The following is a 25,782-nucleotide window of genomic DNA, read 5'->3' as shown; positions in this document are numbered from 1 at the left end:
CCCCAAACAAAATCCGAGTAGACCACAGGAAGACTTTATTATGATTATGCTGCACCTTTTTTTTGCACCACAGAGGTAGCTGAAAGTAGCATAGATTCATTGTAAAAACCAAGATGTTGAGAGGTTTGCCCTGTGAAGGATAAAACGGATCTAATTTTTATTTTATTTTTAAATTAAAAATTGAAACTTAGAATCTCCTAATGAGCTACAGTCCCCTGAACTAGAGTGACAAAAGGAGGAAGTATTCCATATGGATTCCTTGGAGAGAAAAAGAAGATGGGGTGATAATTGGGTGGGATTAGTACAATGGATGGAAAACACCCAGGAAATCCAATTTTTTGCCACAGCTTTGTCCAAAAACAACAACAGAGACAACAATCATCACTGTCCTAAATCTGTCCTAAATCAGAGAAGAAGAACTGAATGTGCTATTCAGCTCTCAGAACTGATGTTTTATCTGCACATTTGTTTGTTTGTTTGTTGAAATATTTCTGTCCCACCTAAAATTCCAGAGGGAGACAAAATATGGTCTTAGCTGCCCTAGGAAACAGAATCAACGTACCCATATTTTTCGCCCTATAGGGCGCACTGGCCCATAGGGCACACCTAGTTTTTTTGGGGGGGAATAAAGAAAAAAAATTATTTTCCCCCCCAGGCGCGGGGCTGGGGCGGGGGAAGCCCAAGCTTCCCCCGACCCCAGCCCCCAGAACAGGCTGCTATCCGCAAGCCTTGGGAGCCCGGCGGGAAGTCGCGCCGGGCTCTCCAGGCTTGCGGATAGCTGCCCAAAGCCCGGGGTGCGCTCCACTGCGCTCCCCGGGTTTCGGGCTGCAGGCTGCTGTCCGCAAGCCTTGGGAGCCCGGCGGGAAGTCGCGCCGGGCTCCCAAGGCTTGCAGATAGCTTCCTGAAGCCTGGAAAGCAAGAGGGGTCGGTGCGCACCGACCCCTCTTGCTCTCCAGGCTTCAGCAAAAGCCTGCATTCGCCCCATAGGACGCACACACATTTCCCCTTCATTTTTGGAGGGGGAAAAGTGCGTCCTATAGGGTGAAAAATACGGTAAGTACCGTAATGTCTGAACGATGCATATAAAACAGCAGTGAGGAGCCTGTTGTTAGACTCTGACTCCCATCACTACATCCAGGTCTAGTGTCACAACAGGGATGATGGGAGTTGTAGTTCCCCCACCTTTGACAGAAGGCCAGAGTTCTCATTTGGTGAGGAGGAACAGGAAGCTTTATCCAGCACTGGCCCAGCACAGGGAGCAAAGAATAACCATTCAGTATAGAGTAGCCCAGCCTGGTCTCTCAGTAGCAACATGGCTAGTGCCAGAGGTTGCCATAACCCAGGCTCCCTAAGCCCATTCACCTCCTCAGAGCCATTGCTGCCTTCTTGACCTTCTTGAGAGCCAGTGTGGTGTAATGGTTAAGAGCGGTAGACTCATAATCTGGTGGATTGGGTTAGCGTCTCCGCTCCTCCACATGCAGCTGCTGGGTGACCTTGGGCTAGTCACGCTTCTTTGAAGTCTCTCAGCCCCACTCGCTTCACAGAGTGTTTGTTGTGGGGGAGGGAGGGAAAGGAGATTGTTAGCCGCTTTGAGACTCCTTAGGGTAGTGATATAGCGGGATATCAATCCAAACTCTTCTTCTTCTTCTCTTGGCATGGAGACCAGCCAGGTCAGAGGTAACGGGGCACTATATTGGTAGAACACTGCACTAATAATAATAATAATAATAATAATAATAATAATAATAATAATAATAAATTATTTATACCCCGCCCTTCCCAGCCAAGACCGGGCTCAGGGCGGCCAAGTGAGGCTGTCCCCCATATAATTACCTGTGGTGGGAAAGAGGATTATGGGTTGTTCTCTTTGTTTATATACCCAATTCTCCTTCACACTTCTTGACAGTTGAAAGACACCCATAAGGATACAGTCAGCTGCCAGGTGAAAAAACCTTAGCCCACATCCTCTGCAGCTGTTTCCTGAAAGGCTGATTTAATTTTCTTTGTAAGATGTAACTTAGTGCCTCTAAGTCGCTTTTGTTAGTACATTCCCCTAGGACATCTCTGGGTTCACTGGGCTGGCTTTTCTAGAGGCAAAACCATTTAAAGCCCTGGTTCTTTAAATGGTCTGAGAGCACATGAGGTTACCGCCTAGTAGTTTGTTGCAGGGCAAACTATAAGCACTGCAAATGTGAATTTAAAAAGCAAAGGCAAAGACATTGAATAAGAGTTCTTAAGGGACAGGTACAACAAATGGTTTAGCTGTATAGAACACCCAATCCCTCTGACTGCTGGAATCTGTGCCTAACTAAGCCCTCTCCAGACATTACCCATACTGTTCTGTTTCTTTGTAAAGAACATGTCAGGTATCCGTTCAGAGAGTCTGAGAGTGCCACATTATAAACAATGCATTACATACTGTAGTTACTGGACGAACCTGCAGGAACCCCCCGTTGCACACAACATGCAGCAAGAAGAGAACACGAGGCTTGAATCTTAGACAACAGCATGAATTCACATCTAGCCAGAGGCAAGACCGTGCGTACACTTTGTATGAAGATATCTGCCGCTTACTGTCTTAAGTGGGGGGAGTGTTGCTAATAGATACAGAACACAGGGGAAGGTATGAAAGGTTTGGACCGCAGTTTCCAAGTTTGCCTCTGACAGAGAGGTACAACATGGTGGGAGTGTATGTTTTAACACAGAGGTTTTCAACCTTTTTGGGTTCTCGGCTCCCTTGACCAACTCCATTCTTTCTGCGGCACCCCTGTGGGGCTCAGGAGCCCAGTTATGTCACCCCTTGCCTGGAGAGCTGGCAGCCCCTCACTCCTTTTCAAACACCATCCCTTCTGGAGTGTTTCCTCAGCCTCCTCTCTTCTCCCCTCTCCTTGGGAGTCCTCTTGGAAGCCGCAGCTGCTGCCCCGGTCTATGAGCTGCCTCCCCTGTCCTAAAGAGAGATGTCTCCTCACACTTCCCTACAGGAGCCTGGCCAGCCAGCCCCAGAGGCACCAATCCCCTGGGGAGCTTGTAGCCAGGGCTACTGCAACCAACAGCCACAACATGAGAGGGCATCAGAGGAGGAAGTGAAGGAAAGAGGGGCAGTGTTGCCTGTGGGACCCCTGACCATCATTCAAGGCACCCCAGGGCACGCTGGTTGAAAACCACTGTTTTCGCAGATTGACGTATGTTGGTTTAGGACTATGCAAGCATCCAAGTTATGCAGAACTCTTCATGTGATTGTCAATCTGATCCACATTGTGTACAACACACGACTCATATACCAATGCCCTCTTGACATTTATTAGACAAAGGATTTGTTTTATTTTGCAATACCAAAAGATCATGATCCAGTTAGTAAGCAATCCACCTCAGTGAGGACTGGTGACATACTCAGTTTCAAATTTTTGTTGAATTAGAATTACTTTGGCATGATAAGGCTGTATATATTCTTGCCATACACCTTGCTCTTTCCCCCAAACATCATTTTCAGGCCTGCAGGAACTTGTTCTAACATGAAGTTGGCCAAATAAGGTACAGCAACTCACAGGGAAGATATGATATTAGGCACCAAATGTACATCCCAGGGACCTGTATGCACAGTGAAAAAGTATGTATTGTACCTATCTAAAAGATAAAGGGTATGATAGGGTAGTTCTATGAGCCAACTTGTGTTCACAGGAAAATGAGGTCTTCCAGCATATAATGTTCAAATCACCCTTGGGGGCTTCTTTTGCTTCTTTAATCCAGATATACTTTGACCATTCTGTGGTCTTTGCTTTCCTCAGGAGCAAGACCATTTTCTTCTTGCCTGTTGTCCTGCCACCAGAAATTTTCATCCTCTGGGAGGCCTTTCCCCTCTGCAACCCAACTCACAGTTGTTTCACCAGCCGCTGAGCCAGCTTCCTCACTAAACACCATTTCTCCTTGACACACTGGACAGAGGAACAAAAGGAGAAACAGGTTACATAACCTAACATTACATGAGCCAGAGAACAGATCATCACATAGTCACAGGTTACCAGAGGTGCATGATTATTGCACGCCATCTGGCATCCTTCTGTAACATTGCAGGACCACTTTACCTGCACACGTTGCCTCTTGAGCCTTTCAATGATGTGTCTGTTTGCTTGCACCTGAGAAACGTACACTGTAAGGATGAGGCTATGGAAGAAAAAGAGAGGCCATCACACCAATAGTTTGTGGAATATTGGTTCCCACTTACACACCAGGCTAGACAGGGAAACGGGATGCTACCTGCAAAAGGCTGGGTGAGTTCAAAACCATCTGCTAGGTTAAATTTAATCAAGGTTAAACTGAGAAATAACAATCTGTTTTAGAGCATTTGTAGTTGGGTCACTCACCAGGAGCCTCTTTTTCCTGCTAGTAACATCAAGGCATCAAAGTGATGATCAGGTGTGCTAGCAAATGTCTGATGCTGATGCTATTAAAAAATTCCATCCTTGACTCTTATACTGGTCTCCCATACAAGGGATTGACCAGCTCCACACCTGCTTAGTTCAGCTGCAGCATCTGCTTCCGGACCACTCAATGGATACACAGCTACACTATCATGTATAGTTACAAAGAGGCCTGCCAGGACTCTGACATTTCCTAAAATATTGGTACAGTAATTTTTTCAAATGTGACTCTTCATTTGCCAGAACTATGGGACTTTCATTAACTAAAAAAAAAAGGGGGGGAGCTACACTCCTTTTTCATTAGTGGCAAAGTTTCCATTGAAATTACACACTGTGATCACAATCCAACACTGAGGTGTGCTTGAGCCACCTTCCTTTTGGGGTGGAGCAGTAGAATTAAGAAGTAGTGTTTACAAAGGACAGGTCTCTTGCTCAAGTGGCCCTAAGTGGTCAGGCAGATGGTCAGATTTAGCTTGAAAGGGGCCGTGGAGGCTGTTCTGTGCCTGGAAAGGCCAGTGACGGTAACACACCACTTTTGCAACAGGGTCCAGGCCAAGAAACAAGGAGGTTGCATGCCTTGCAAATAATTCAACAACATATGGCCAGTCCTCCCTCCTTTGGAATTCCTCCATCCATGTCCCTCCCAAAATACCCACCTGAGTACCATCAGAAGTAAGAAACAAAAGACATTGGATGTCACATAGCTCAAGGTACGTTGTGTTGACATGGGTAAATGGGACAAAGCCTCAGGTACGGCCTTCCATGGAGTTGAATAATTAGCAAAAAGCCCACAAGCTTGGGATGGAGAGACCCTGGGAGGAAAAAGAATGACTGTCAGAATATAGGCTTCACCAACCCCGTACTCTTAAGATGCTCAACCACCTCGCAGCTCACCTACTGATGACATAGCCCAGAGGGACGCAGGCCTGGAAAAGGCCTAAGAGTAGCATGATCTGGAAGAGGAATTTAGAACGGGATGCTCGAAACAGCTGAGTTGAAGGCTGGCAGTTCTGGAACAAGGTGTACTGTGGGTGAGAAAAAGAGACAGATTAATGTTTGTCTGTTTTTCTTAAAAATGCTGTAAAACCAATAAAAATTTTATATAAAAAAAAAAAAAAAAAATTTTATATAAAAAAAAAAAAAAAAAAAAACAGATTGAGCATGCCTCCTGAACCCTCACACATTCCCAGAGATATAAAACCCATGAGGCTTTGCAGAAGGATGACTGCCTTGGGGTGGGGTGGGGTGGGGTGGGGAGAGAGAGAGAGTGAAGGGCCTTCATTAGGAAGCAGTTGCTTTTATACCATACTTCCTGGGATTCAGCCAGCAACTTCAGTCCCTCCGAAACATGTGGCTCCTTGACCCCAAAGGTGAACAACTCCAATACCACTTTCAAATATATTGCTAAAGCCTTCACATCAGAGCTGCAAACATATATTGAGACACCCCATGAAGAATCATGGGAACTGCAGTTTACCCCTCACACAACTACAATTCCCAGCACACTTAAGAAATGACAGTGCCCATGATTACTTTTTTGTGGGGGTGCTTTAAATTATTATTTATATGCAGCCCAGGTGTTCACAGTACCTAGGGCCAGGTTGCATCCAACCTGCTACAGCCAGGTTCAATGGCTTCAAATGCATACATGCTAGCAACATCTGTGGGCAGGATGAGGTCAGTAACCATCCAAGTGAAGGTCTGAGTCTGGGTGGGACTGCCTCCAAGAGAGGTGAGTTCAGAGAAGCAAGTTCCTTACCCTCCGCCTCTGGTCTTCCTGTGTGGGTTGCTTGCTACTACCAGCAATTTCTCTGGTTTGAGAGTTTGTAACTCCCGGACTCCTCTACAGTCTCTTAGCCAGGATCAGGGCCAGATCCACAACCCACGTCATGATGGGCATGATAGGTACTCTTTGTGTGTACTCTCAAACACCCACACATACACACATGTATACACAACCTTTACCTTTTTCAATAACGTGCAGTGAATTTTTTCATAGGGGAACAGTTAGGGCGAGAGACACCAGCTTGCAAGGGCGATTGGGGGCGGGGCTGATGTCACACCCATGAACATCATGCCTCCTTACCTAAGCTGGGCAGAAGCTTCCCAGGCTTTGGGAATGAGGCGCCAGAGGAACATTAAGGGGACTAGCCTAGTCCCCTTAGTCCAATGACCGCATGCCACTGACCTTTTTTATATAGAATGTGAAGAAGACGAAGACACAGGCAAGCAAAGGCAGAAGTGGGCAGAAGAAAATCCCGATCCATATGACTGTTTGAGCTGCTACAATATCCAGTACATTGTGAGGCACCAGGAACTCTTCTTTGCCAAGCCACTGAGCCAGTCCACAGGAGGAATGCTTAGCAATCAGTCTGAGAGAGAGAGAGAGAATTAATTCAGAGGCCGCAGGCATAACCTCTTCCAATAACTGCAGCTGGGTATCATGCCTGAATTCTGCCTCTTTTGCATAGGGAGCACATATGCTTATTCTCCCTTACTAAAAGCACCCTGCAGTCAACAACGATACAATGGGCAGATCCGCACATTTAAAGCATGTGACTTCGCCCAAAGAAGTCAAGCTTCCCCCTCACAGAGCTACCGTTTCCAGCATCCTTAACAAAACACAGTTCCCAGGATTCTTTGGGGGAGGTCACGTGTGTTGAATATGCTTTGAATGCAGAGCATGCAGCTACCCAATGACAGCTACCCTGCAACTGGACCACCTGGCATCACTACTGGGAGGCAGGAAGATGAGATAAAAATACCTGTAGATCAGGGGTAGTCAATGTGGTGCCTTTTGGGTATGTATGTTTTTTGGCTCCAGTTCCTATCACCTCCAGCCAATCTAGCCAGTGGTCAGCGACAATGAGAGTTATAGTCTAACAATGTATGGCGTGCATCATGTTGGCTATCCCTGCCATACATAATACTTTCCCAAGGAAGGAATGGTCTGCCCATTTGTGGAAAGAAAAGGCTGAATGAGGGCTTAACCACAGTTAAATTCCCTCCATGCTTTCCAGGGAATGTCCGCACTTTAAAGCTCTGCATCCAAGCACCTTTTTTTTTTCCAAGCTTTCCCAGGAAAACCCACTCTTTAAAGCTCAATTGGAGCACACAACAGTCCATGGAAAACCCGAATAGCCATTTGCTCTGATACAGCTTTAAAGATTTCACAGGGAAAGCTCTGGAACAAAAAAGGTGTGCACAGACACAGAGCTTTAGAGTGCAGACCTGTGCCTGGAAAGAGTGGGCAAAAGGGAAGTATGGAAAAGCCCTGGGTTAGGCCAAGAATCAAGGAAACCAGGAAAGTAGGGTGGGCTAGTATTAGTTATGATCTCTTGCCTCACCTCCGGGGCAGGCTGATAAGGAAAGCAGATCCCAACGTGGTCAAGAAACTGAAGAGGGTCATCTTGTACATCTCTTGTCCAATGTGGGTTTCCCAGCACTGCATGCACAATCAGGAGAGAGATAATGTCTTATGATGAGTATATGGAAGGAAAAAAGAAAGAGAAGGGGGAAAAGGAATCCTAGGCATGTCAGGCACATTATTATAAGCATAGCACAGTATATGGTGTTAAATGAAAAAAAGAAAAAAAAGCTAAGTTCACATTAAACATGCCCAATACAATGTTATATAGGTAATAGAATGTATGGAGAATTGTTGTATAAGTTGCAAATTTCTAACACCTTAATAACCCCAAATCCGGCGGACTTTAATTGCTAATGATCAACCAGGCTTTCCTCATTGCTGGAATTGGGATCAAACAAGGTGTGTGTTGGCGGGTGGGGTGGGGGTGGGGAGTGGGAATCTGCAAAATAAGTGAAAAATGATACATTGACACGCAGACAAAAGAAGTACCAGGAAAAGGAATACTCAAAGATGTCTAGACAGCTGAAGAGCCATTCTAGAAATTGAAAACCAAGTTACGCAGCTGGGTGCTTAAAGGTGAAATATACTTTTGTCACTGCACCAAGTCAAGGCTAACTAGCTCTTTGCCTTGCCAGCTAATCATACCTTGCTTTAGAAAACTTCATACCCGAACACATTATGTCTGGGCCACATTTGCTCTAAACAGGAAGAGTTCAGCTGAAATATCCCATCCATGTCACCTGATAGAGTTTGTTGTAACCGCATTGGTGGCACTGAGGATCACTGCCGCTCCCTATGCATAGCACTCTGCGTCCCAAGAAGAACATGAACATTCCCAGGCTGGACAGTTTCAGGATTACACACCTACGAGAGACCACAAGAGAGATTGGACCTGCACCTTACACTTGGTTTCCACCCCACTAATCCTACCATATAAGCCAGTGCTTGAGATTACCACCTGACCATGAATGGATCCAAATATCCATCTTACCACACATCTCCCCACACATCTGTCCCTAAAGTGGGGTGTTGCTTGGTCCTGATGCACTTTGCACTTCAAAACTTCTGAATGATCTGGATCTTTTTAACATTCCACAATATATTTTTATAACAGCTGCTGCATTGCGTATCTTAAAACTGTATATATTTGGTTGTTCTTTGGGTTATGGCATTATAATCATAATTATTATGGGTGGCATTCAACTAAGTTTTACTCAGAGTATATCTATTTAAATAAATGAGCCATTTATTTTGAAGGGTTTACTCTGAGCACAATTTAGTCGACCGCTATCCTATTATTTTAGGAAGACAAAGGAATGGGGAATTTTGACAGTAAAAGAACTAAGGTATATTAGAAATGCATTGCTGATGTTCATAAACACATACATTACATGACAGCATTTTCCCTGAAAATATAATAATCTTTTTTGAACTGCACTCCTCAAGTTTTCTTTGTGTTTACTATTTGCCAACGGGAATCGATAAAATACACATTTTAAAAGTATATATTGTTGCTGTCGGCATCTGCCTGTCTCGGGAAGTATTGATTTTACTGCATTCCCGTTTGCCCGCTTGAATCATTGTGCCACTGTAAGGGGTATCAATCCCTTCTTGATTGTTCTGCTTCTTCCCTCATACTTTCACTGCCATATTTACAATAAAGGATATTGGGCTTGATGGCCGACTGGAGCAACTAGTGCTTCCCAACTTAGAAAGAGAGAATAGCGAAACTAAAACAAAGCATAAAAAACTCTGCTTGCAGCTCAAAGTAATTTAAGGCCTGCAAACTCCTTATATCACGAGAAATATATCTGCCCCAGGTTCCCCACCAAGATGAAAACAGCTACCTGACTAGGGTGAGGTTGACTTCAGTATTAGGAGAGTAGCCTTCCAACTGGGTCAAGACATGAAAAAGTAAAGGCAGGATGACATTCACAATGGAGATGACCACTGGTGGCAGGTACTGGCTCAGTACATCAAGGCTGGCAGCATTTTTCTGGAAGTACAGAGATGGATTTGTTATGGGGAGGCACATTTGTGCCTAGAATCAAAACACAGAGGAATATTTCCTGACCACTCAGTACCAAAACACGGTGCAAAAAGTCAGGACCACCAAACTTACTGACTTTTCAGAGCAGTACCTTCTGCTTACTGCGTGTCAGGCTTAATCCCTCACCCTAGCCCAGATTCCTGGTCCAGCTGTAGCAGCTGTTCTCCAAGAGCACACAGCTGAGTTCTGGATTGAGGTACAGCCACCCACAGCCCCACTCTGACCCTGGCAAGGGATGAAGGGTTGTCCTACTTGACTGTGCCCCTGGGAAAACTCAGTGGCTGCGTAGATACAGTAGAAAGCAGCCCCTGTCAGCAGCAAGATGACACCATTGATCAGCAGGCGTAGCAGGTAGAGCTTAACAAGCTGCTTCCGTGTGCGCTGTTGGTTCTGCAGATGCCGGATCTGCTCCACTAGGTCTATCTGTAAAGAGAAACCAAGTTGGTCACTTGCTATTTGTGCAGTTGAGCATGCAGAGGAGAGGTTTGCTTCCAGGCTTCAGCATGCAAAGGAGAGGGAAGACCCAGTCAATCTAGTAGGCGTGCACGGCCCAGGAGAGCCATAACACCTTGAGCACAGAAGGGACATAATAATCCGAGGCTAGAAAGAATGACTGAAACAAAGCAAAGCAATCCCTTGTTGCCTTGGGAAATGTCCTTTGAGGTGGGAACAGGAATTGAAGGATATGATTCCTGTTTCCCTTTGCTTGTTGCCCCTACAATGCTTGTTCTCTTTGCTTTCACCTAAGACAGGTATTGTTAATTGTTGCTGCCTGACTTGCAAGTGAAATAAGCAAGGAAGTTACACAGGGCCTGAAGAAAAGAAAATAATGGCACCTGTATCAAATTCTGCAGCTCCAGTTGTGCAATAGACTTCTATGCATGCAACAGAACTTCCTCTTCCTCTCCCCTCAAAATCAGCTCCAGAGGGTTGGGAGACCTCCCAGAGCAGATTGAGGTGGGGTGGTACACAGTGGGAGGACAAAAAAAGGAAGCCTCATTATGCAAGCAGAACACCGCTTGTGCAACATTGGATTCAACCCTGGTTTGTTTGCTTTTTCAGTTCAGCCAAATTTAGGCAATGGCTGAGGTTTCGTCCAAAAATATTTTTTAAATGAATGGATGTGTATACATACTTGAAAGGATGACGCAGTGAAAGAGGTGGGACTTTTGAGGACACGAGGAAATTATCATGAAACCCGATAGGCAATTTCCATGTACCTTTAGGTGATTGTAAATATTCCTCTGTTTGAGGGTGGCTGCCTCTGGGCTTTGGATGCAGAAATCCCACTCTGTGAAGATCCTGGCACTGACACATGGTTTGAATTCCCACCGCAGCATCTGCCACCGGGCCACGCTGGCTACAATCCTGAATATTGGGACAGGAGTGAAGATTGTCACAGGCAAGCAAGACTTTTCTCCTAGCAAATTAATTCCTTTGCTCCGAGCAGTATATAGAACTCAGTTCCACTGTGTCACTGCAGCGGGTCCAGCCCAAGATATGTGAATTAACATGGGAGTAACGCCCAGTTTCCAGAAAGGAGATCGCAAGTCTGCACAGGGATATATGGTATGATGTGAAAGTGTGCAAATCAGTTGCAGGGGGTGATGAAGGCAGAAAAGATGCAACAGTTTAGGAATATTAGCTTGGTCCGCTGATGGAGGATTACCTAGTGATGCTTCAGAGTAGGAATGTTTTCTGGGAATAGTAGGAAAATTCGATGGGAATGAGTTAGGGATGCAGAGTCTCAAGAAGACTGAGCTGATCTACTATGGCAGGATCTCAACACATAGAATGTTGCTGTAACATGAATAAATGCGAGACTTATTGGAGAAAAGGTAGGGAGTGAAGAAGGAAGAAGAATAGATTTTTGCCCATCAATGTCTGATTAGATCAAACACTCTGTGAGAATGATTGGGCACTGGAATATGCTCCCAACATAAAGTGTATAATTTCCATTCCCAGGGAATTTGAACATGCCAGGAATAGGTTAGAGCAGAAGTTGGGGAACTTGCAACCTTCCAGATGTTGCTGAATTACAGCTTCCAATGGGGCCAATGGGAGCTGAAGTTCAGTAACACCTGGAGGACCTCAGGCTCCTCATCCTTGGGTTAGAGAAATGTTATTCTGACTGTATGTAAGATATGGGAGTATATAACCTACTGAATTACTACAGGAAAGAGTCAGCATTTTAAGGGGGTCATCATAAGCCATTGTGTATGTAAATCCCTATTCATGAATCCACTCCCTTGCCCTACAACTCCTTGCTTCTCTCCTGCTCCTTTCTCCAACCCTCTGCTGTCAAGCCTAGAAAGGCCTGGGTCTCAGCCATCATCGGGGCCCTTACCGCCGGAGGATCCAAATGAGGCAGGCAAAGAAGTATCCCAGGATGCTAAGCAGGTATGCTAAGTGTACATTGTAGTGGTTCTTGCTATCCTGTGTTACATGATAAGCACCATAAAACAGGTACGAATACTCCAGAGAGCCCTAAGGATGGAACATAAGAGGAAATTACAAACCAGCCTTATGCTTGTAGATTAACCCAACTCATAACAGAGGAGTATGGAATCTGTGGGTCCTCCAGATGTTTGCAGGACTCCAACTCCTCTCACCTCTAACCACTGATTGACCATGCTGGCTGGGCCTCTTGGAGTCGCTGCCCAACAACACTTGGAGAGCCACTGCTTCCTGTCCACTGCCATAATACTTCTCTAAGGACTTTCTAAGTCTGAATCATAGAATGCAGTGAGTACAAAGTTTGGATAAGAACCACCACCCATTAATCCAACATTGTCCTTCCTGCTCAACTACAAGCTATATTTGTCTTCCCAATTGCTCCATTTTTGTCCATTCTTTTTCACACACCCCATCTATAACCACTTGCTTAGGCAGCATTGCACCTTCATCGGACTCCCCTTTCCAGCACAGTAAACTCCAGTCTCTATTTCCAGCAGACTCACCTCCCCGGTGAAGATATCTTGGAATCGTTGCCAGGCAGATCGATAACTGACGTTACTGCTGTACTTCATGCATTCAGGATCTGGGGGGAAAGACTGGGTAGCTTTATAGCACTAGACACTCTGACACTTAGATGTCAGCATAGGATCTAATCCAGGTGGGATGTTGGGGAAAGCACAAATGCTCTTGGAAGTACCAGCAGAGGCTCACCTGCACTCAGGCCTGTAGGAAATATCGTCGTATTTTGAGAAATGATAACAGGCAACAGTATGAAGCCTGTGGCCAGCAACACAGCCAGGAAGTTGATGAAGAGCAGGAACCTCAGGAAGGTAAAGTAGGACTGGATGCCAGGACCAAAGTTCCCTGTACAGTATGTTGAAGAGGATAGCAAAAGTGGGAAACACAGGAAGGCAAGCAGACAGGTATCAGAGGGGATGGGGAGGATGAAAGTGACACACAGGATAAATTCTGTCCCAGATCCACAGCCCTTTCTTCATTCACATGTAGTATTGCTACTTGGCTGGTTCCTATCTGGTCTGACAGGGGATTCTGCCTTCTGTGTCTATTTCAGTGCCAGTCAAGCAGAGGTTACCTTGCATTTTGAAACTTCACACATATCAATGAGCATAATAACCAAAGTGGGTAGTTTCTTTAGGAGAAAGAACTGCAAACTGCCTCCTCTCCCTAATGCACACAACAAATTCACAACTCCTTGGTTACCCTCTGCTAGAGGAAAGCAAGATTTATTTATTTGTCTTCTTCAGAAACCATGTGGTCAACCAGCCTGCAGAGGTCTCCCTTGCCTCACACCAGTTAGAGATAGGTTATCTGTAGTCCAGTTGTTGTATTTAGTATATATAACCAGCAGCCCCTGCCATTTATAATACCAAGTCCCTTCCCAACACAGAGAGAACTTTATATTTTCTTCAAGTGCAGCTGTTGATCTGACATCCTGCAAGTGGTGGACCCTGGGTTTCAAATACCAGGGGTGCCCTGTGCAATGCCAAAATTTGGCACCCCCAGCCTCTTGCACTCCATTCTAAAGCATAATTGCAATGTCCCCTGCGTTGCCCCCGAGGTTCTGCACCCAGTGTGACTGAACCAGTTGTGCTCGCCTAAATCTGCCTCTGATCCCACCCATTTTCCCTTTAGAAGTAGCCCCACCTTGTTTGCTGCCACTGGACCAAACTGATACCCCAGTGACATTCCTTGGGTAGATGAACTTTGAAAGGTGAAAAACCATTTCCTACTGTTACCTCCAATCTCATCCAGGGGAGGCTTCCAGAGCTGGAAGATCCTGACAAGGTTCCACATTCCTTCTTGAAACTGCTTCTGGGCCCTGGATTGTCTCTGTCTCCAGACCACCCAGCAGGACACATCTCTCCCTGCAGATGCTCTCAGCTGCCTGTGAAAGGGAGAGTGGGTTGAGTTTAGAATGGGCCTTCTGAATCAGTGAAGCTTTGGGAGATGAGGTTAGGAGAGGACCACACGTCCCACCCCATCTTCCGGTTGAATATCTGCACTTACCTGCCTCACGCTGGGACAAAGCTCCCTTTTGATACACTTCTATTTTTAGTCAGCAGGTTCCTCTGCGCTGCCAAGCCCCACTAATCCTTTATTTTATTACCTGTATTTCTTTGATGCTTCTGTGCCATATCAGAACCTGCTACAGTGGGATGGGGGAGCTTTTTCAGTCCAGGGGGGCTACATTCCTGTATGTGCAATCTTCTGTGTAGTGGCATCCCAGGGCTGGTAGGCAGGGCCAAAGGCAACTGTGAGTGGAACAATGACTGTGACTCTTCCCTTTGTACAGTTGACCACCAAAAATCCACAGGTTTTTACACCACTTGGCTGGGTTAAAGCAATATATCTAAAGTAGAAACAAACCAGCTCTGTTGTGGGAAGGAAGGGAAGGGGGAACAAAAATTGTGTGCCTTTTCTTGCCAAGTACTGCGTGGTTTTAGCAACCAGCCTGCACAATTACAATCAATTACAGTGGTAACTCGGGTTAAGTACTTAATGCATTCCGGAGGTCCTTTCTTAACCTGAGACTGTTCTTAACCTGAAGCACCACTTTAGCTAATGGGGCCTCCTGCTGCTGCTGCGCCGCCGGAGCAGGATTTCTGTTCTCATCCTGAAGCAAAGTTCTTAACCCGAGGTACTATTTCTGGGTTAGCAGAGTCTGTAACCTGAAGCGTATGTAACCTGAAGCGTATGTAACCTGAGGTACCACTGTACATACTAAAGATGTTTTCCCATGTGAGCTTGCTCCAGACCTGAGGAGGCGCTTCTCCTTCATGGAGCAAGGCAAGTCCCTGAGCAGCAACTCCTGGCTACCCAACTCCTCCAAGGAGTCTTCTGTGCTGGAATCAGAGAGAGCATCGTGCTGGGCAAGTCTGTGCCTCAGGACCGGGGTGCCATCCATCGCTTGAGATCCCTGAAACAACAAGTGTGCACGTGTTAGGGTGTGAGGACCTGGGCACAGAATAAACCAGATGTGGGACACCTTTTTCAGCCTGAGGTCAGAACCCTCTAGAGGACGGAAGGTGAGCAGGGCCAGAGGCAAAAGTAGATGTGACTCTTGGGCTATGTCCAAATCAGTGGCTTATAAAGCAGTGAGGTTGTTTCCCCCTTGCTGCATTTTAAGTCACATTTGCACACCAGAGAGGGAGTGGGGATGTCTTCACCCACAGAACATTACTTTATTTGTTTCAATCGTGACCGCAGCTACCACCACCCCAAACTCCTGTTCATGAAGCTGTCATTTGTGCATGAGCAGTGGATGTCTCAAATGCACTCACCTCAGCTTAACTGTGAAGTGAATGTGGCTTACGTTTTCTCTCTCTCTTTTTGCCAAATTATTTTATTGATTTTCCATAATTTTTAAACAAATTATAACCAAATGAATACAATTTTTTGAGAATGTGGCTTACGTTTTCAAATCAGATAGAAGCTGGTTTGAGGGGAAATGCATCAAACAGCAATATTTCTCAAGAAACTACAGTAGGCATAGGTAAACTCGGTCCTCCAGATGTTTTGGGACTACAATTCCCATCATCCCTAGCTAACAGGACCAGTGGTCAGGGATTGTAGTCTCAAAACATCTGGAGGGCTGAGTTTGCCTATGCCTGAACTACAGGATAGATGTCGACTGTGGCCAACATCTGTACATGGACGGCTTCAAACACCAGCGGTGGAAGCGCACCGGTGCCAGAGTAAATGGTAATGTGTACACAGCTTTGCCTTTATATAGTAGGCTGCATTCCAGCCACACAAAACTCAAAGGCTTCTACATACAGATGCACATCTCTCTATCCAGGCAAACAAACAATATTTTCTCTATTCAATGACACTTTCCGAGCCACGCAAAAACCCTAGGGGGGTGCAGAGCAGGGTTGGTGAAGAATATGGCCTAGGAAGAATACCAGGGGCCATAAAGAGAGGCCTGGAAGGCTGAATTTAGCCCCCAGGTCTGAACTAAAAAATTATCCCTCAACCTGAATATCTGATACCTCCATTATAATTTGAATGTATCTGCTAGCTGCAGACCACAAAAAAATACCACACAACACTCCTAATGTACCATGACTGCCTTTTAGGCCGCAACTACAGCCCAAATTCTAATTTGTTCCACTTCATGTTTGACTGGAAATTGGGAAGATAGCTAAAGTAAATTAGGATTTCAACATCTGCCAGTAAAATGATAAAATGGCTGTTTCACATTTAAAGGTGCATATTGTGGTGAAGCATTTAAATAAACAACAACCACAGAATCTTGAACAGCCTCCTAAAAACATATCACAGCCCATTTTTTGAAAAAAGATGGGGCAAATTTTAGTATGGCAGGGTACAACACGCTAAGATAATATTGTTTTTAAGAGATACTGATGCCTCTTTCCTAGAGTGCAACTCTATAAAGGAAGCATCAATAGGCCTTCAGTTTACTGTTATCCTAATCCTGTGTTGTGATAAACAATGCACACCAGTTAGAGCCAACTTGCAGCTATTGGGTGCAGTTCTGTTCACGTTCCAGTTTACACAGACAGCCCCAGTCCTCAGGTCAGCTGTCTGCTGAGTCACCACCACTGAGAGGAAATGGAAGAGAGAGAAAACAGTATCACTGGCACTTAATTTTACTTTCTGTTTTTCCCTAGGTGGCTGTTCCCTTTCACAGGATTTTCACACATCTACGTGGGTCAGTTGGGCACAGAAGAACAACTGTTCACCCCTGTCTGTGCTATTCCTGCTGAAATAAAGGCTACACATTCACTTTGTACCCTTGCATGTATACACACCATACACATGCACAAGGCTTCCCCCCCAAAATCCTGGGAACTATAGTTCACCCTTCATAGAGCTGCAATTCTCAACACCCCTTGACAAGCTACAGTTTCCACCATACCATTCCCAGGATGCTTTGGGGCAAGTCATGTGCTTTAAATGTATGGTGTTGCATGCGGCCTCTGAAAAAGGAAGCAACTCACCCCTTGTCCTTTTAGTTTCTTGTCATGTATCACCACTACAGCACCACACCAAATCCAGTCAACCTGAAGTACAGTTCTGGCGATACAACTCTCCTGTGGATTAGAGAACCAAACGGAAGTACAGCGTCTTCATCCTAGCTGTGGGTTTTTGCTTGCTTATCTGTGGAGATGCTAGTGGCAAGCCCATGTGACAGGAAGATGCAATTTCCTGTATCGCACCAAGTCATTGTGTTGGGTTCATACGTTGTACTTGGTAGATTACACTTGTTGGAGATGGTAGATATGAATACATTTTTGCGTTTCTTTTTCTAGTTCTTTTAAACTGCCAGGCCAATGCTATGTTAGAACTGCTTATTTTCCATTACTGTATTTTAAAAGCTTATTTGAAGTATAATTCCACTTTCTTCCCTCTTTCTACCATTCCCCATCCCCTCAAGTTTCCCTGGGAATCAGCATTTTGTTTACATCAGGGATAAGGAACCTGTGGCCCTCCAGATGTTATTGGACTACTACTCCCATTGGTCATGCTGGCTGGGGCTAATGGGAGTTGGAGTCCAGCAACACGCTGCAGAGCCACAGGTTGAGAGGGCTGATGCAGCAGTTCTAAGCTTGCAGATGCACAACGCAGTCATAAATATGTTTACTTGGAAGGAGATCCCTCTGAGTTCAATGGGGTTTACTCCTAGGTTAGCAGATGTAAGGTTTCAGCTTTAAAATGGTTCAACAGACATTTCCTCTTCCCAGGGAATCCTGGGAATAGTCCTGAGGGAGAATAGGTTATTTGACAGAGTTGTTAGTGCTGTCTCACCAAACTACAGTTCCCAAGATTCTTTGGGAAAATAGAAGCTTGTTACTTTAGTATAAATCTGATATAGGTTGCAGTGTAGCATATCCTGTTAGTGAGGCAAGCATATGTAGAGCGAAGTTTCCTGTAAAGTGTAGCTATGCAGAAACTTTCCTTTTAGGCAACTCAGACCCCATTTTGAACTTTACATCTAAAGCAGTGTCACAGACCTTCCAAGTGTCCCTATTTTCCAGGGACAACCCTGTTTTAGAGAAGCCATCCCGGTTACTGATTTGATCCTGGAATGTCTTTTTCCTTAGGATGTCCCTATTTTCAATGGAGAAATGTTGGAGGGTATGGAGTTATCCAACCCCTGAGCCATCTAAAGGCAATCCCGTATTTTAATGTTTTATTATGTTTTCTTATATGTTGGAAGCTACCCAGAGTGGCTGGGGCAACCTAGTAAGATGTGTGGGGTATAAATAGTAAAATTACCACTGTGGAATGGGACGTCCCTATTTTCATTGGAGAAATGTTGGAGGGTATGGTATCATGCTGCTTTAAGCAGTCATGGCTTCTCCCAAAGCATCCTGGGAAGTTAAGGATGCTAAGTTGATAGGATAACCCTATTTCCCTCACAAAGCTACAATTCCTAGAGGGGTTTAACAATCACTCCCTTTACCCAGTGAATTCTGGAAATTGTAGCTCTTTGAGGGGAATAGGGGTTTCCTAACAACTCTCAACACCATTAAGAAGCCACAGTTCCCAGAATGCTTTGGGGGAAGAAATGACTGTTTAAACTGGTATCATAGTGCTTTCAATGTATAGAGCAAATGTGGCCTTAGAAAGGATTATGATGATGATGATGGCGAAAAGAGTGATCAGTACATCTTTTCCCATTGTACAAGGCTCCCCTTCCTGAGAGCGGACATCTAACAGTGGAAATATGCACACATAGTAAGCCATACCATAATACAGTAGTCCTCTCCGATAACTCGAGAGACTTGTGCTTATTTGGTCCGAACGTGGCCCCTTTGAATAAATGAAGTTGTTGACTTCTTTGCAAGCTGCCCTTCAATACAAACCTAACCTAGGAGTTTGCTTCAGGTAGATGCTGGAGTGGGGGAGGACTACATCTCCCAGCGTCCTTTGTATAACAGGTGAGGCGCAGGGTGTGGTCTGAGACTGCCGAGACGGGACAAAGGAGACCTTGGAGGGGGGAAAAAGTTTTCTGAATCTTGTGGCTAAGATTCTACTGATCAAAACCACAGGATCCCACCAGGTTAGTGAGTAAGATGCCGCAGAAAGGCTGCTTGTGACTTGCTGGACTGAGAAATAACTCGGTTCCCCTTGTTTTGTAAGTACTGAAACATTTTCTTACATTGTTATTGCCTCTGATGATTTCCCGCTGTGTTCTGAGTGGGGATGGGCTACAAACTGAGGACTTTTCTTGTATCCCCGATGCGTAATCGTTCTGATTCTCAATAGTCTCAGCGTGGGAAGGTAACAAAACTGCTCTGGAAGACCCGTGACCGTCCCTTCTTCTCACACCCACTCGGTTGTATATGTAGTAGAAGTACGGCCTCTTAGATACTCTATCGTGTTTGGCCAAAACGCTTTCTGGCCCATCCTTTATGGTTCAAGAGAGAAAGGGAATAAGATGCCCACGGCGTGCATGTACACAGAAGCAGCTGCCTTTGCTCCCTTCCTCATTCTCTCCCTCCAGGCATCAAGGGGAAATAAAGAGAGAAAGGCAATAGGAGCAGCTTAGTTTGCTGCAGGGTCCTAAAACTAGTGCCTCGCCAGGAGTCGTGGGCTGGAATCAGGTATGTTTTGTTTTGATTTTTTTTAGTAAAAATGAATAAATCTGCCTTTCTATTGAAAGCCTTCAAAGGGGGGATGGGGTAAAAGCAGAAATGGGGTACTCTTGCATGATGGGCAAAAGGTTATCCAGTGGCACAAGGTGGTGTGAAGTTATTAGATGTGCAGCTATTTCTTTTAGAAGTTCTAAGTCACTGCTGCACACAGGAAAGCTTCCCTTGCCTCAACCGAAGTATTGTTTTATTTACTTGTAGCAAAATGCCCAAGACATTGCTAAATATAGTTCATGATGAGAAATATAACATAGCTGCAGTAATTATACGGAAATTTTGGATGCAAGATAGCTCTGAAACCTTTTATTTTCACTATAACATGATTTTAAAGTCAGCCCCTGTGACTTGGTGTGTGTGGAATTTTTCTAGTTAGTTGGCTTAGCTGGGCCCCACCTTTCATATTCCACGTACCCTACTGGAGCACTTTCAAACAAGGAAAAGTAATGCTAGGGTCACAGGCAAGTTTACTTGCAAGAAAATGCCAATGACCTTGGTTGACTTGCTTCCGAGTAGCTCAAGATGTTAAGCGCCAATGTAAGAAAGGGGAATTGGGTTGTGGTGCCTGGACTTTTTTTTTCAAAGGTAGTGTTTTCTGCCAGAATGCCAGTGTGATTGACAGTCTCCTTGTTCTGGCAAGTAAATGAGGTGATAATGTTTGTGACAGATTAGCATAGAGGAAGTTTGGGGTTGAGGAAAATGAGGAAACGCTGGGTACTGCTTTCCTTTTCTTTGATGTGGTCCTTGTTTCACAGTGGCAGTTTAAATGGAAACTTTTCATTAAAAGTTAAAGGTTGTTTTTCAGCTGACTAGAGATATTTTGTTAAATGCCAGTGTGCTTTACAAATTAAACCTATACTCCTAGGTAATTATATACTGTACTCTATATGATTTTAGTTGGGATGATCCTAATAAATTGGACATTCTGCTAAGTGGTGCTGCTTGCTAGGTGTGGGTGTGTTGTACTCTCCTTCGAGTGAGGCTGTGAAGGCTGTTTTGATTAACTCCTGCACTTCAGAATTTACCGCTGTGCTTTTCTGACTCCTGGGCTGTCCTGCTGTATCAGACCAAATAATATGAAAGAGCTGTTTGCAGAAAAGGAATAGGGGGAGGGTGGAGGATGAGGCTGCAGCCTGTGCTTCTTGGCACAGCAGAAGCAGAGATCTTTGGAACACTTTCTTGGCCCTGCAGGCAAGCCTTGGGCATGCAGCAGTTCTATTGTTTCCATTATTTCAGAAGCTGCTGTGGAGACAAAGTAAGAATGCAAAGGTATGTCAGGATGGAAGCATGCCTTCGCCTGCTGCCAGGGAAGTAGGATGCTCTGGTCTAGGCTCTCTCTAGCCCTGGAAGCGTGAGAAATTTCATGGAGTTCAGAGGTCTTCTGGGTGTCCTTACACTGGTAAGTAAGCTATCTGGTTTGGGGATGAGAATTACCAATTGCACTAAGGGCACATCCTGCCAGCTTTCTTTCTGCATTCCTATTTGGGTGCTGAACTGGCAGTGCAAAAAGTGTTTTTGAAAGAGGCACTGTTTCTCTGGAGGCACCACCCTACTCACTGCAGGAAGCCAGATGTGAGCCCTGCCCTGCCCTTGTTAACTGGCAGGTGATTAGTTCAGTCCAAAAACCCCACTACATCTGGAATGCAGCACAAAGGCACCAGAGCAGTGCTTCTAATTGCTTAGCCAATCCTGGCTCTCATGGGTGACCATCCTGAGACTGCTTTGATGTTTCATTTAGGACAGGAGGCGGTAAACCTATTTCCCTCCAGATGTTGGACTCCCAACTCCTAGCAGCCCCAGCCAGCATGGCCAATGGTCAGGGATGATGAGAGTTGTAGTCTAGCAACATCTGGAGGGCCACATGTACCCCCTCCAATGTTCTAGGGTTCCCACATGATGGTCCTGCCCTGCCCATCATCCCCTGCATGTGACCTAGTATAGGAGGTTTCACTCTAACTGAGCAACAGTAGCTTTAGCAGTTCTGGTGTTGAATATGGGCTTCTTGGTTCTTAAGAATTCATACAGGAAAGCATACTTCCATATGGAAGAAAGCGCAGAAGCATCATGTGACAATTTTACATGTCTCCGTTTCATCCTAGTATATACCCAGTGAAACAGATGCATACAGACATCACATGTAACAATTTGCACATGAGTTTCAGCCTTTTCCCTACATAGAACTGTTCCTGTTCCGGTGAATGTATAGGAATGGGTGTGCAGCCCAACCCGTTATCTGTCCAAACATGCCCACAGGCTGGGTGAGCAAAACACTCTGAAATTCCTGCTGCTGGGGGCTGGGAGGAGAGGCCTGAATGTACTGCGATTAACTCTTCAATGTCCAGTGGTGGCCATGCCTGTTGTAATGATTCTTCTCCTGTGTGGCTGCCAAGAAGCGGTAATTAAGCTGCCACTGAGATTTTTGTTGAGTTAGAAGTGGATGCAGCTGCTCCCCAACATAACCCTGTGCATGCTGTAGTAATGAGCGTCTGTGTGTGCCCCCATACCGTGCAAAATCACTGCTTCTCTGTGATTTGGCATTTATTCCAAGAAGGGGGAAAGAATACTGCCTCCGGCCATTTGCATAGTTAAGAGTTCATTTACATATGCATAAATTTGACAGTGCCTGCTGCCTAATTTTGCAGATGTTAAATGAAAACTGGCCAGGGTGCAAGTCTACTTCAGCCCAAAGAGAATAGTCCTATTAAAAATGGGGGAATGCATAAAGTATGGCTGGGGAGGTACGTGAATGTTTGGGATATATAGATGCTCTCAAAACCAAACTGCAGGAGACGGGGTGTGACTCTTTGCTTGGACAAAGGCTGTAGCAAAGGCCTGGCATTCTGGCATTCAATTAGGCTGATGTTAAAGCATGCTAGGAGAAAGCATGCTAATTTATATGGGGGCAGGAAAAGGGTTGGCAGCCACGACTGGGCAAACAAATGCCTTTTGTTGCATCGTTGCTGTACCAGCTGCCTGGCCCCCTGCATTCTGGTGAGAAGCGAGAGAGTTTAAAGCTTGGGGTTTACATACATGCCACACATTTAAAGTTCCCCATGAATCCCTGGAACTATAGTTTGTTAAGGGACATGGGAATTGTAGTTTTGTGAGGGATGAACTACAGTTCCCAGAATTCTTGGCAGGGGTGGGATGTACTTTAAATAAATACAGTGGTACCTCTAGATACGAAAGGGATCCGTTCCGGAGCCCTGTTCGCATCTGGAAGCAAACGTAACTAGCAACGGCATGTCTGCGCACGCGTCGCTTTTCGCCGCTTCTGCACATGTGCATGGCGTCATTTTGAGTGCGCATGCACAAGTGGCAAAACCTGCAAGTAACACGCTCCGTTACTTCCGGGTTGCCGCGGAGCGCAACTTGAACGCGCTGAATTCGAAGGTTATTGAACCCGAGGTATAACTGTAGTGTGTACAGAGGCAGAGTTCTAAGTGTTCCAACAATACCAATCTGCATCAGACACCATTGCTGAGCTACTATACAGGGCTAAACCTTTCTGCTTGCTCTGATAAGGAATTCAGAAGATCAGTGGTTGTTCCTAGCAAGCATGAACTTGGGGCCAAGGTTTCCTCAGGCTTGTTCTTGGAGGTAGCCAGGGCAGTAGTATGGGACGTTGTTAAGTTTCACGTTATCTTTGCAATAGGTTTCAGGTCAGCCAGTCAACTTCCTTTCTGCAGGCTTCATTATTAAAACGCAGCTCCTGGACATTTTAGCTCAAATCTCTTTCAGGGCTACTTGAAGGAGAGGAGCATAGCGTTTTACTGTAAGACCTGCCTCCATCAGTACTCCTAATACAATTCCCACTTTAGCCAAAAGAGAGAAGTTGATGAATAATGTTAAGCAAGGTCAAAAGAAAGGCCCAAGGGTGGTTCAGGGAGCTGTAAATGTGAGGGAAGCTTGGAAGCTCTGGGTGGAGGCATGGTAAGATGGCTCTGGCCTATGGAAGGCCAAAATGAAAAGAAGACAGAACAACTTTTGCCACATAGAAAAAGCCTAAAAGAGCCCAAAATGTCAACAGAGTGAGGAGAAATAAGTGGGGTCAGCATATAATTAGGAATGCTCTAGAATAAATTCAGTTTTTAAGGAAGGCTTCCTGACTGTGAGATGAGTCACTAACAAACGTTCCCATGGGAGTGTTGCATTCCCATAATAAATATCTCTCACAGATGGTCTGAGGAGGGGCCATAGCCCAGTGGTAGAACGTCTGCCTTGCATACAGAAAGTCCCAGGTTCAGTCCCCAGCATCTCCAAACAAGGTTGGGCAACCTGTAGCTGGCACCTGCCATCATGGTCTCTGATTGGGGATCATAGTAGTTGTGGTCTAGCACTGAGGGCACCTCTGGTCTTCCAGATGTTACTGAACTCCAGCTCCCATCATCCCTGCCCATATTTCATGCTGGCTGACGCTGATGAAAGATAATAGTTCAACAACGTCTGGAGGGCCACAGGTTCCCTCGCCCTTACTTAGAACAACGGGGTTACAGTTTCAAGAAGTAAGGGCACTACACTGTTGTTGTTTTTCTTCTGCAGTATTGATGTAGGCTTGTGAAATAACGGGTGTCCCTTGCACCAGGCTCTAAAATTTGAGACCTCCTTCAAAGCAAAAAATATGTTGCAACTCCTCCTGAACCGAGCGACACAGGATGAACCAAGTGATTTCCTGGCTATGGACGTCAGAACTATGCGCAGCCATGCTCAGCTTTTATCTTGTGTGTAAAACACACTTCAGGCATCCAGTCATTTATTTCCTTCATTCTCCCATGTGCCCTAAAAGCTTCAGACTTTTCCTGGAACCTGGAGCAGGAGTTCCTGGTGTTTCCTGTCAGGCAGGAAGCACCAGCTGCTTTGTTTGCTGTAGTTCTCAGTTCACTGAAGCAAGTGAGGCGTTTTGTGAGGGAACTGTTTAATCCATGGGTAGGCAAACTAAGGCCCAGGGGCTGGATCTGGCCCAATCACCTTCTAAATCCGGCCTGCGGACAGTCCAGGACTCAGCGTGTTTTTACATAAGTAGAATGTGTCCTTTTATTTAAAATGCATCTCTGGGTTATTTGTGGGGCCTGCCCGGTGTTTTTAAATGAGTAGAATCTGTGCTTTTATTTAAAATGCATCTCTGGGTTATTTGTGGGGCATAGGAATTTGTTCATATTTTTTTTTTCAAAATATAGTCCAGCCTCCCACAAGGTCTGAGGGACAGTGGACCGGCCCCCTGCTGAAAAAGTTTGCTGACCCCTAAATTCTGAGTGCTGATGAGGGACTTCTATTCCTCTCCACCCTTAAGAATGTCAGGGTCAGGCTCTCCTTATCCCTTGGAAGCCAAGCAGCCCTTGTGCACTGAACTGCAAAAAACACACACCCCCTTATCTCCCTGGCAACATGTGGCGACAGCTGGTGTAGTCTGATGAAGGCCGAGGCAGTCAAAATAAACTTTAGTGAGTTTGTCTGCTCCCAGAGCAGCGCGGGCGGATGTATGAGAAACACCTGCATGTGGGTGGGTTCATGAGAAGCGCTCCCCTGCCCTTTCAGTCAAGAGAATGGAGAAAGCCACTCTTTTTCGCCCCGGAGCGGGTGGAGTTCTGACTGTCCTGGAATCTGCTGCTCTGTGTGTGTGTTATCTCAGTGGTGAAATACAGAGCAAGGTCACTGCACCATGCTGAATTGCAGCCTTTGTCTCGACCTCCGTTTCCTTCCTCTTTGCAGTGTTTTGCTCCTAGCTGACTGGGCTGCTGTGGCGGTAGACATTTGCCTTCTGTTTAAAAGAGTCTTGCAGCGGGAGTTGAAGGTAGCTTTGCGTTCCTGGTCTTGTGGTCCTCCTTGTAGCATAGAGGCAGCTCATAA

At 45.5% G+C, this 25,782-nt stretch overlaps 2 protein-coding genes and 1 long non-coding RNA gene across 12 annotated transcripts in view; 2 read left to right on the top strand and 1 right to left on the bottom strand.

Moving 5' to 3' along the window:
• Positions 1-3,286: 3,286 nt before the first annotated feature.
• On the bottom strand, positions 3,287-17,579 carry TMC8 (transmembrane channel like 8). 4 transcript variants are annotated; one of them, XR_014005462.1, is made up of 17 exons: positions 17,281-17,579; positions 15,073-15,233; positions 14,053-14,201; positions 13,007-13,159; positions 12,799-12,878; positions 12,186-12,325; positions 11,059-11,206; positions 10,091-10,261; positions 9,636-9,784; positions 8,529-8,652; positions 7,766-7,863; positions 6,607-6,790; positions 5,313-5,443; positions 5,075-5,230; positions 4,083-4,161; positions 3,578-3,932; positions 3,287-3,507 (listed from the first exon to the last, which is right to left on the bottom strand). XR_014005462.1 is itself a non-coding variant. In XM_081184861.1 (17 exons), the coding sequence occupies exons 3-17, from the start codon at positions 15,219-15,221 to the stop codon at positions 3,870-3,872; spliced, it is 1,974 nt and encodes a 657-aa protein (XP_081040987.1). In that variant the 5' UTR covers positions 15,222-15,233; positions 16,778-16,881; positions 17,281-17,579; the 3' UTR covers positions 3,287-3,869. The 4 variants fall into 4 exon arrangements, 3 of the variants coding, with proteins under 3 accessions (XP_081040987.1, XP_081040986.1, XP_081040988.1); XM_081184861.1 differs by adding an exon at positions 16,778-16,881 and having other exon boundaries at positions 3,287-3,932; XM_081184860.1 differs by having other exon boundaries at positions 3,287-3,932.
• On the top strand, positions 15,242-17,070 carry LOC308582078. Its single transcript, XR_014005477.1, has 2 exons — positions 15,242-15,342; positions 16,951-17,070. It is a non-coding gene; the product is annotated as an uncharacterized lncRNA (long non-coding RNA).
• A 1,632-nt stretch (positions 17,580-19,211) lies between the features above and the next one.
• Positions 19,212-25,782, top strand: part of TMC6 (transmembrane channel like 6) — a 28,657-nt gene continuing 22,086 nt past the window's right edge. For 2 of the 7 annotated variants that reach the window (XM_081184856.1, XM_081184853.1), the window contains exon 1: positions 19,212-19,346. The gene's annotated coding sequence lies outside the window, so the exon portion shown is untranslated. Of the gene's footprint in view, positions 19,422-19,469; positions 19,891-21,171; positions 21,335-23,348; positions 25,727-25,782 lie in introns of those variants that run through there. The other 5 variants (XM_081184854.1, XM_081184855.1, XM_081184857.1 and 2 more) reach the window with 5 other exon arrangements.

This window comes from Podarcis bocagei (genome assembly GCF_964188305.1).
Source record: "Podarcis bocagei genome assembly, chromosome: 2".
Classification (NCBI taxonomy): Eukaryota; Metazoa; Chordata; class Lepidosauria; order Squamata; family Lacertidae; genus Podarcis; species Podarcis bocagei.
The sequence above is the reverse complement of the archived record's forward strand: the minus strand, read 5'-3'. Positions and strand labels throughout refer to the sequence as shown.

What these genes read in the sequence shown, in the direction of transcription:
- TMC8 (XM_081184861.1), bottom strand. Translation starts at nt 15,221, where the DNA reads ATGGATGGCACCCCGGTCCTGAGGCACAGACTTGCCCAGCACGATGCT. An exon ending in AAGGAGAAGCGCCTCCTCAG is followed by an intron (nt 14,202 to 15,072) that starts GTCTGGAGCAAG and finishes TCCCTTTCACAG; the next exon opens with GCAGCTGAGAGCATCTGCAG. An exon ending in TCAAGAGGCAACGTGTGCAG is followed by an intron (nt 3,933 to 4,082) that starts GTAAAGTGGTCC and finishes TCCTCTGTCCAG; the next exon opens with TGTGTCAAGGAGAAATGGTG.